Source organism: Nilaparvata lugens, chromosome X (genome assembly GCF_014356525.2).
Source record: "Nilaparvata lugens isolate BPH chromosome X, ASM1435652v1, whole genome shotgun sequence".
Classification (NCBI taxonomy): Eukaryota; Metazoa; Arthropoda; class Insecta; order Hemiptera; family Delphacidae; genus Nilaparvata; species Nilaparvata lugens.
In genome coordinates, this window is record NC_052518.1 from 1,340,905 (window position 1) to 1,353,129 (window position 12,225).

Here is a 12,225-nt window from a genome sequence, read left to right on the forward strand (position 1 = left end):
AAAACGGCTCTAACGATTTTTTTCAAATTTATACCCTAGATAGCTATTTATAAGCACTATCAATTGACAAGAGTCTCATTTCTGGGAAAATTGCAGGAGCTCCGTAATATTCTTTAGAAAAATGGCGAATAATCACTAAAAAACCATGTTTTTCACGGTTTTCTCGAAAACGGCTCTAACAATTTTCTTCAAATTTATACCATGGATAGCTATTTATAAGCCCTATCAACTGACATGAGTCTCATTTCTGGGATTGTTGCAGGAGCTCCGTAATATTCTTGAGAAAAATGGCAGCTAATCACTAAAAAACCATGTTTTTCACGATTTTCTCAAAAATGACATGAACAATTTTTTTCAAATTCATACCCTGTATTGTAGCTCTATTAACTGGCATGAGTCTACTCCCTGAGGAACTAACAGGGGGTCCACCCCATCCTTGAGAAATTTACTTTGTAACCTCCTTCTCGTGCGTGAGGTAGGTAGGTAGAGCAGTTTATTCAAAAGAACACATGTCGATATTTTATTTGTAGAACAGCTGTTTTGACAACTTTTAAAAAATCCTCAAATTTCATAATTCGAACAAAGGAAAATGTACTCTGAACACAATAACAATAGTATAATCGTAGTTTTAATTATTTAGCCGCCAATCGGCATAATGTTATTCCTTAAATTATCCTCGTTAATGAGGCTTATAGATCAATGAGCAAGGAAAGTTGTGTGAGTGTACCACACCAGATTTTTATGTATTTCACACGATATGCAGTCAAATATTCAAGTGAATAATCAAATTCGTTAAACTTACTGAATCATTTTCTGTTAGTATACTCAAGTTTCATTTTTTCAGCTTGACTGCTCGGCGACCAAAGAGGAGGAGGACTCCAGCCGTAGAGATCGCAAACTAAAAGTAAGTCACCCTGGAATACATTTCTAAAAATATATTTCAATACATTTCTAAAAATATATTTCATTACATTTCTAAAAATATATTTCAATAGGTTTTGGACTTGAGCCTGTAGTTATTTTCTTGTAGTTTTGAGCTTTAGTGAGATCCACGTTATAATGGCAGTGATTGATTAGCAATGATATTGCTATCCTTGTCTATCATTCAACAAAACGGATCGCGCTATCTCTTTCTCGCTTTACTCTGTTGCCAGATCGTCTTTTAACAATGTAGAATTAATAATTCAACAGAATATTTCATCTTGATTATGAAATCATTTAAAAATATAATCTCTTGCTTAATAAAATATAATTGATTATTTTAAATGAGAATGAACCGTTAATATTACATCAATAAACCTGAATCAGCTACCGTTTATAGAAGGCATTGACAGGACAGAGGATCAGCAACGTTTTTCTCCCATCTTTATAACTATTATAACATTATAGTTATTATAACATGGACCTCAATATAGCAGATTGAAGGGTGTAACGCGTTTAAGCTGGATTCGCACATAATGATGACAGTGATCAGTGAAAATATAATTTCCATAAGTTATAGAAGAACTATAGTTACTGCATGTTCAATGAATATAAATTTAGTTACAATTTCAATATTCCATCTATAAAATAAAACTCAACGAAAATAATACACGTAATAATATATGAAAAAAAACTTAAAAATAATATATGTATTCTATCGTCAACTTTATAATGGCAGAGGAGAAAGATAGGAGAACAGTGCTTGCCACTACTTTCATGAAGAAAAAGCTGATGCAAGTACTAAGTACTTGATACAAGTACAAGTAATAGTATATCTGATGTAATATAAACTGTTCCTTCTTGTTTGAAATAATCAATTATATTCTATTCATCGATGAATTATAGTTTTTGGAAAATAAATTCTCATAATTTAATATTTTGTTAATAAAATTATTTATATTTCTACATTGTTAGAACACGATCTGGAAACTCTGCGGAGCTAGTAAAGGATAGCGCTATCTGATTTGTCGAATGGTAGACAAGGATAGCAACACCAATGTTGATCAATTCAAATACTCCCCATTATAACGTGGACCACGTTATAATAGCAGTGGAGAAAGATAGGAGAAAAACGTTGCCGATCTCTTTCTTGTCAATGCCTTCTATAGACGGTAGCTGATACAGGTTTATTGATGTAATATTAATGGTTCATTCTCGTTTAAAATAATCAATTATTGACCGAGCGAAGTGAGGCTTAAGATTCCAGTCGACGGTTTGATATTTCTCTTTATGCTTAAATGTTTATATGTTGCGCATTTACGGCGAAACGCGGTAATAGATTTTCATGAAAAATGACAGGTATGTTCCTTTTTTTTTAATCTCGTACGTCGACGTATATACAAGATTTTTGGAAATTTCAAGGATAATTTAAAAGGAAAAAGGAGCCTCCTTCATACGCCAATATTAGAGTAAAAATCAGAATATAGAATTATTCATCATAAATCAGCTGTCGAGTGGATTATAAATTGCATGCCATGACGCATGCAATGCAATATCTCAATGTAACTTAGTAAAAAATCAGCAGCTGTGTAGACTATTAATTACATGCCTTATTGCATGCAATTTTTAAGCACTATTTAATGAACTATTGATTGCGTGCAATAACGCATGCAATTAATAATTAAAATAACATTGTATTGTCTCTCGAACTTTCTCTGCTTTGAACTCGGGCTGTCCTGTTGCCAGTATGTCTTGAAGGAGATTAGCTTTTCATGTTAGCATTTTTGATACACCAACCCGAACAGCCATTAGCCGTTTTCACAACGATATCTCGCCGATACAACATGCAGACAGGATTTACTCTGATGTACAGTATAAGAGGAGGCTGCGGTTTATAACTGCGCGAGGTCTACTGTTCACAGAACTACTAGTATTTTATCAAGCAAGAGATTATATTTTTCAATAATTTCATAAGGAATTAATAAGAAATATTTTGTTAATTAATTATTAATTCTACATTGATAAAAGACTATCTGGCAACAAAGCAAAGCGAGAAAGAGATAGCGTTATCCGCTTCGTTGAATGACAGACAAGGATAGCAATACCATTGCTAATCAAACACTGCCATTATAACGTGGACCTCACTATAGTAAAGGATAGCGCTATCTGCTTTGTCGAATGATAGACAAGGATAGCAATACCATTGCTAATCAAACACTGCCATTATAACGTGGACCTCGCTATAATCAAACGTACTGTACAAAATATTTCGGTATCAATTTTGTTTTTCAAAATGGTTTAATTGCTGGCAGTTTGGTTGAATGAATGACTGTTTGGTTGCAGGAAGTTTTGGACCGTGTCCAATTGTTCAACAGCATAGAAGTGGTAGCGCCAGGCATAGAAACTGATGCACTCACCAGAATTAATCACCTACGTCATCAGAGTGAGTATAGTACAGTTGTACGCTGTGACAGTCAAATACAAATCACGGTACAGTAGAACCTCTATAATTCATACCTTGACGGGTCAATTTACTACGAATCATGGAGGGTACAAATTATAAGGAGAAGGAGGAGGGGCTAATCATGGATGGTGATGGAGATTGAATGAAAATAAACCGAATTATAGAATTCTCTTTACAGATGGAATTGAATAGAGAATGCATTTATTTATTTATTTATTCTTTGATATAATTACAAATCATATGAATATGATCGGGACAGAACAACAGGCATAGCCCAAAACTATTCTGTTCCCAAATTTTGATAAATAATGAAATGTCCGAAAAAAAGGTTATGTTCTTACTGAGGAAATTTAAAGTTCAAAGTTCTGTCCAAGAATATATATTAGCTAGAAATTTTGAATTTAGAATGATTAAAATACCAAATTATAGTCAAATTTTGCACATAATATCACCGCACTTTGAATAAATTAAGTTATTTCAGAAAATTTTGAAGCCAAAAATATACACACAACTTTCAACTAGGCATTCCAACTTTCATTTAGCATTCCTGACTAGCAATTGGGAGGTACCGGGTTCGATTCCCGGGCTGGCAAATAATTTTTGGATAGTAGTTCTCATCGAATTTCCATCTGGCTGTTAACCCTGTTGTCAATGTCTACAGTTGCAGAGGTCTTCGGGGTGATTTGCAGCATTTAATTTGGATTTTCGTTTAATAATAATTACAAATTGACAGGTTTAAAGTCTATACAGGGCTATCTGGCTGTTAACCCTGTTGTCAATGTCTGCAGTTGCAGAGGTCTTCGGGGTGATTTGCAGCATTTTTTTGTTTGGGATTTTCGTTAGATAATCATCATTTTATAGAATTCTGGATATTTTATAAGCAATCACAGATATTATGGATAAGAATTGAATTGAATTGAATTGAATTTATTGCCAAAAATCACATACAAATACTTGTACGATACAATCACTAAAGTATGCAATATACAATTACTTACAAATAGACATTTATTATAACTTGCACAACAATATTATCAATGTAATATACGGCACTGCCAACATAAGAGTCCTTGTGTGTTGGCAGTCAGTTGCGGTTAACTTATTCTGCTTCAATTCTAGTCAAGTAAGAAGATATATACAAATTAAATGGAGAATAATTTACCGAGCGAAGTGAGGTCTAACATTCAAGTGGACAGTTATGCATTTCTCTTAATGTTTGTTTATATGTTCACACTTATGTTTATATGCTAATAATTATGTTCCGCATTCACGGCGAAATGCGGCAATAGATTTTCACGAAATTTGACAGGTATGTTCCTTTTTGAATTTCGCGTCGACGTATATATAAGGTTTTTGAAATTTTGCATTTTAAGGATAATACAAAAGGAAAATGATTCTCCTTCGAACGCTAAAGGTGCGTACAGATATACGCTCCGCGAACATGAGCAATTCACTTTTAATCAGCTGATGCCAAGATTTTTATATCTGTATCTTACCGTTTCTGTTAAAATACAGATATATAGTCAGCTGATTAAAAGTGAATTGCTCATGTTCGCGTCGCGTATATCTGTACGCACCTTTATATTACCGTAAAAATCAGACTATAGAATCATTCATCATAAATCAGCTGTCGAGTGGATTATTATTGCATGCAATGACGCATGCAATTAATATCTCAATGTAACTTAGTGGAAAAATCAGCTGTTGTGTGAACTATTAATTGCATGCAGTGACGCAACTGAAAGTAACATAGTATTTTCTCTCGACCTTGATCTTCTTTCACTCGGGCTGACCTGTTGCCAGTATATCTTGAAGGAGATTAGCTTTTGATGTTAGCATTTTTGATACACAAACCCCAACAGCCATTAGCCGTTTTCACACCGATATCTTGCCGACACACAGACAGACATACAGACAGGATTTACTCTGATGGCCAGTATAAGAGGAGGCTGTGGTTTATAACTGTGCGAGGTCTACTGTTAAGAACTGCTAGTATGAAAATAGTTATAAACTTAAAATTTGAGATTCTCCAAAAATATTGACAGATTTAAAAAATTGAAATGAAAAATTTTCAGAACTATTGACAGGTTTTTTTAAAAATTTGGAATGAAAAATGTTCAGAATTATTGACAGATTTTTGAATGTTCAATGAAATAATTTTTTTCAATTTCAAGCTCTTGATCGCATGGTATTCATTTCTAGTAATTAGCGCATATTACTGCTCATAACTAACATCCAAGAACTGATTAACGAATTCTTCACTTTGTAGTCCAATACTGTACTTAATTGAAACGAATTTTTCAAATTTCAAATTTGACCAAACTTTTCAATAGACAATAATTCCGTCTGACAGTCTATTTAATTTTCGGTTGATGACTTCATGTCTGGAGAATCAGTTAGCGATACCATAGTACACTGTAATTAAATTCCTCTTTCATGGTGTAAAGAGAATTAAAAAAAATACGAATTATATAGAGTAATCGCATACAAAACTACTAATTATAGAGATAGACGATAAACTAGCTGTCGATTTTACTACGAATTATCAAGGGTTCGAATGACATTGCTTTACCACGAATATAAAGGGCTTTTCAAGGGACCGAGCTCCTACTACGATATATAGAGGATTAGGAATTATAGAGGTTCTATACTGTAGAATAAAAAGATGCTGGGTGTCTCGCTTGTTTCTTAAGATTTTTTTTGGTAAGATTTGCATTTAGGAAACATTATGATTCTCATATTGCTTATGTTGATTAAAATATTTCTTAAGGCTATGCAAAGGCTAAAAATAAACTTTCTACTGGTGATATTTTTCAAAGTTTTTCGATTTTACTACGAATTATCAAGTGTTGGAAATAAATTGCTTTATCACGAATATAAAGGGCTTTTCAAGGGACCGAGCTCCTACTACGAAATATAGAGGATTAGGAATTATAGAGGTTCTATACTGTAGAATAAAATGCTGGGAGTTTGACTTGTTTCTTTCAGGTTTCTTAAGGTTTTTTTTTAGTAAGATTTGATTTAGGAAACATTATGATTCTCATATTGCTTATGTTGATTATGTTTCTTAAGGCGGCTCACACATTGAGCAACAAGCAACATGAGACTTCAGTGCGCGGTCACTTTTCATGAAATTTTTGGACTTTTTTGTTTGTCGTACAATAATTCGATTCATGAATTTTTTATCTCAGAAATGTATTTTGCAATAAAGAAAAGATCAAGAAAAGAGAGAAGATATCAAGCAGGCATTTGAATGAGTGTTTGAAGATATCAAGCAGGCATCAATATGAGCGCCCTTTGCTGCCTTTCGACAAAGCTTGTTATGTCACGAGAGACTCGTTTGTCTTGATGAATTTTTCATCTTAGAAATATATTTTTCAATAAAGAAGAGTTCAAGAAAAGAGAGAAGATATCAAGTAGGCATTTGAATGAGCGTTTGAAGATATCAAGCAGGCATCAATATGAGCGCCCTTTGCTGCCTTTCGACAAAGCTTGTTATGTCACGAGAGACTCGTTTGTCTTGATGAATTTTTCATCTTAGAAATATATTTTTCAATGAAGAAGAGTTCAAGAAAAGAGAGAAGATATCAAGCAGGCATTTGAATGAGCGTTTGAAGATATCAAGCAGGCATCAATATGAGCGCCCTTTGCTGCCTTTCGACAAAGCTTGTTATGTCGCGAGAGACGCGTCTGCTCTGCGTAGGTGACATCGATCTCATATTACTCTAGTGGGTGATTCAATGGAAAAACACATTCAGAAGCAAAGCTGCTAGTTGCGTCTTGTTGTTTGCTTGTTAGCTTGTATGTGAGCAAACTATGTCCACACATGCGAAGCAACTTCATTCACACGTGAAAAAACAGCGTTGCATTCATAGGTGAGAAAAATTCTCGTGTAGCCGTGCATTAAAATTTCTGTTGCTTGCTGCTCAAGTGTGTGAGTCGCCTAAGGTTTCTATTTTGGTGCAATAGGTGCGAAAACGACACCTGTAAAGTATTCTGGTGCACAGGTACTGATGAGGTAAGTATTTTTGAAGAGTTATCGAAATTTCTCAGAGTAACGACCAAAATCAATGAGTTTTTATTGTTTTCTTGCTTATTTAATGTGTTTTCCGAGCTTTTTAATTGGCCAAAAGTAAATAAATTCACAAAAGAATTGGTCAAAAGAGTTCAATAGGATTTTAATTAATCCAATGACTATAGGAGGTCCACGTTATAGTGGCAGTGGAGAAAGATACGAGAACAACGTTGCCGATCCTCTGTCTTGTCAATGCCTTCTATAGACGGTAGCTGATACAGGTTTATTGTTGTAATATTAATTGTTCATTCTCGTTTAAAATGATCAATTATATTTTATTAAGCAAGAAATTATATTTTTCAATACTTAGATGAATTTTCATAAATTCATTGATTTCATAAATCTCACAATTTCATAAATTTATTGAAACTAAAATCAATAATAACATAATGAACTTTCATAATTAAGATTAAATATTTTGTTATTTAATTATTAATTCTACATTGTTAAAAGATGATCTGAGAACAGAACAAGAGATAGCGCTATCAGCTTTGTTGAATGATAGACAAGGATAGCAATACCATTGCTAATCAAACACTGCCATTATAACCTGAACCTCACTATAGAACGATTTCAGGATATATGGAAATTTTTCTTTCAATTTTCTTTCCAAACCTCTTTTGAAGTGCCAGCTTAGAAGACTAGAATGATTGAATTCAAAAGATCATTTTTAAATCAAAATGAATAAATTTCAAGGTTATAATGAAATTATGAGCGAAAGTGTATTTAGAGTCACGTTCTGTTCATTAAAACTAGATTCAATGAACAGACAATGCAATTAACTGAATGAATTTAGCCAGTAAAACACCATTAATCTATAGTGAAGTCCACATTACATTGGCTGTGAAGAAAGATACGAGAGCAACGTTGCCGATCCTCTGTCTTGTCACTGCCTTCTATAGTCGGTAGCTGATACAGGTTTATTGATGTAATATTAACTGTTCAATCTCGTTTACAATAATCAATTATATTTTATCAAGCAAGAAATTATATTTTTCAAAAGTTTCATAATTAAGATGAAATATTTCGTTAATTCATTATTCTACATCATCAAAAGACGATCTGGCAACAGAACAAAGCGAGAAAAGAGATAGCGCTATCAGCTTTGTTGAATAATAGACAAGGATAGCATTACCATTGCTAATAAAACACTGCCATTATAACGTGGACCTTACTATATAGTCTTATCTTAGTGTAGTAGTTCTGTTTCTACCTTCTTGTATGACCTTAGCTTCTCCTTCCATATCAATTTGTTTACCTTTGTTTTTTGTTCTAGTTTCTGTATTTTCGTGATCACTGATCTTTAAAAATAGTATACTCTTCAATAATATCTCTTATATACTCTTATCTCTAATATACTCTTATATTATCCATTGGTTTTATCTGCTACCAAGTTCTACTTCATTGGTTGCTATTTAACGGTTCTGATGACCATATTTGGAATACTTTGGGGCGTGTCTCTCGCCTCGACCAATCACAGTAGAGCTCAACCTTGATTGGTCGACAGCTAATCGCCAATCGTAAGGCTTCACTGATACTGCTGCTCATAAACCTATTCATTTTGCTGCTCAATGTTTAAGCTTTCAGTTTACTGTAGATTGATGATGTTGTAACAACCAAAACTAGTATCTCAAATTCAATATCAATTGACATTATAGGGGCGCGACAGTCGAGACGACGACAGTCGAGGCCTGCGACTGTAGAGGACTGTTTTCCAGTCCTCTACGGTCGTAGGCCTCAACTGTCGGGGTTGTACGAAAATTGAAGTGTCCTCTACTGTCGCCTTACGCAGGCGACATTTGAGGACTCTTTTTTAGGATTCCTCCACGGTCGCAGGTCTCAACTGTCGGGGCTGTTCAAAAATTAAAGAGGCCTCAACTGTCGCCTAACGCAGGCGACATTTGAGGCCTCTTTTTTAGGAGTCCTCTACGCCTGTACGAAAATTGAAGTGTCCTCTACTGTCGCCTAACGCAGGCGACATTTGAGGCCTCTTTTTCAGGAGTCCTCTACCGTCGCTGGCCTCGAATGTCGCAGGTCTGTCTCTATCGTCGCTGGTCTCGACTGTCGCAGTACTGTTCTGTCGTTTGCCTCGTTTGAATCGACCCGATATTGTGAACTTCCATACTGAATGGAAACTACTTGATATTGTCCGGGTCGATGTCAAACGAGGCAAACGACAGAAGATTCCTGCGACAGTTGGGACCAGCGACGATAGTATGGAACCATTCAGTATGAAAGTTTACCGAAATATCATCTCCACAACAACACTGAAATATTTTGATTCTATTTTTCTGTTGATGATCTGAGAGATGTTCTATTTAATAAAATTATCAATCTCTCCTGTCAAGAGAGTGACATTGTAGGCATTATACAGTAGAAACAAATTCTTCATTTATCTATTTATATTCGATGTTATAGACATCGAATAATCAGGGCAGGGGAATAATATTGTTACAGAAGTGGTTCCTTAGAAGATTCTCTAGTTAGCAGTATAATACACTCATTCAGATTTACACAGAGTATACACTCATTTAGATTTTTAATTAGTAATATTTATATTTATTCATCCGCCAAACATATTTACAATACATTGTATATACAAAATTAAGCCCAAAACTGCTTACATTGAAATACATAATTAACGAAGAACAGTTCAAACTTGATAACAATTAATTAATGGTGATTTGAGTGTGATATTTTTGTTTTTTATTCTGTTTTCAACCGTCAGAATGTCAAATTCTTAGTTTTCGTAGCTTTTTTAGTGAAAATGGACTAAATTTTAGAAAAGTGAAACCATAACCCTATTTCGGACTTGTTATCTAAATTTGGGAGAGAGTATCCTTAGTTTTTCTCTCCCAATCAGTGCTACTTTGTAGAAATTATAAATAAATAAATAACAAAGAAAAATAACAAAAATCAAATTACACTATCTTAATTTTAGGATACATTTCTTTTTAAATTCCGGTAAAGAATCTAGCAGATTACAGTTTTTTTGCTGAGGGTGATGCCGACATGAGCTCTAGCTTGTGCGTGAGTGATGAGGTGAATTATAATGAGAGATGGATGGACCTACAGTTTTAGGTGGGCTCCGAACCACCGGGAAGCGATTTTACAATTCGTGAATCATATTCAGAGGAGCTGGCTCATCCTTTCAACGAGAGTAGCAGACGCATGATATTCTTTAATTTAATTAAATTGGCGTTATAAAATTTTTTGAGATACAACAAAAAATTGTTTTCCCTTTTTTTCCCTTGGTGGTGATTCTTCCAAAAAAGATAAAAAATGGATGCATTTCTGTAGAAAAGGTTTTTGTAGAATAGGCTATCTACAAACACGTGTAGAAGATAGTAACTTATATACCGCTCCGTCCAAATTAAGTCGATGTTCAATTACTGCGAAATAATTCATGTGTTTTGAAGGCATCGCTCATCTTGTCTTTTTCTGTTTCCGCCACACTAATTTCTGATGCAGGATAAGTCCTGGTTGACAGTATACCATCGATACGGTACATTACTTCAACTACTACGGTATAAATAATATTATGTCTATATTGATGGTGTGTGGTGGAGGTAACCTCAGCGGTCGGCGGTTCTACTCAAGTCTTTGATGATCACTTTTGCGGAAATGCGATTTTAATTCTTCCCACAGTTTTTTGTCCAAAATTATAAGAGCCGCTTATAATTCGGGTAAATACTAATTGGAGATGGCGTCCTGTCATTTTCTCACTGCAGTGTTTTGAAACAACTTTGCCCGGTTGCACAACAGCTGGTTAAATTTTAACCGTGATTAATTTCAAGAGAACCAATCAGTCTTTCAAAAACGCCTTCTCTGATTGGTTCTCGTAGAATTAATTATGGTTAAAATTTAACCGGCTGTTGTGCAACCGGGCCAAGATGTTAAAAAACACAGCAGTGAGAAAATGACAATCAGAGAAGGAGTTTTTGAAAAGACGGCTTCTCTGATTGGTTCTCGTGGAATTAATCACGATTAAAATTTAACCGGCTGTTGTGCAACAGGCACCTTGTCTCTTGATCGCTCCCTATGCACACATGCATTCATTAGCACACTCTATATTGAGGTCCACGTTATAATGGCAGAGAAGAAAGATAGGAGAACAACGTTGTTGATCCTCTGTCTTGTCAATGCCTTCTGTAGACAGTAGCTGATACAGGTTTATTGATTCAATATTATCTGTTCATTCTCGTTTAAAATAATCAATTATATTTTATCAAGCCAGAAATTATATTTTTCAATAATTTTATTTCATAATTAATATGTAATATTTTGTTAATTAATTATCAATTCTACATTTTTAAAAGACGATCTGGCAACAGAGCAGAGCGAGAAAGAGATAGCGCTATCCTCTTTGTTCAATGATGGACAATGATAGCAAAATTGTTTTTGAGTGAAAATTATTTTTTTAAAAACTCAAACTTCAAATCAGCCGCCATTTTAGATAAAAGTATTATAAAACATTTTTGTTGATGCCATCTTTCTCCTTCTTTCTCTATGACTCACTTTGTATATTTATTATAATAATATTGTAAAACATGCCAGTGTTGTTAATAAATTTCATTTTCTCATCAATTTCCATCCATAGATCATTAGGTTTTCTGTTTTTACCATTGAGAAGTACTTTTTGAGTAGTTGAGAAGTTGATATTGTGGTAATTATTCATATTGAATGAAAAAGACTAAGAAATTGTCAAAAAACCACAGATTTATTGATACTTAGAAAGACCGGTTTCGGTTATTACACCATTTTC

At 34.1% G+C, this 12,225-nt stretch overlaps 1 protein-coding gene across 1 annotated transcript in view; it reads left to right on the forward strand.

Annotated features, from left to right (window-relative positions):
* The window catches only part of LOC111045075, a 39,948-nt gene that overhangs the window by 14,611 nt on the left and 13,112 nt on the right, over positions 1–12,225 (forward strand). The window contains exons 3-4 of the mRNA XM_039442211.1: positions 845–904; positions 3,265–3,364. Of these exons, the coding sequence (XP_039298145.1) occupies positions 845–904; positions 3,265–3,364 (160 nt within the window). The remainder of the gene's footprint in view (positions 1–844; positions 905–3,264; positions 3,365–12,225) is intronic.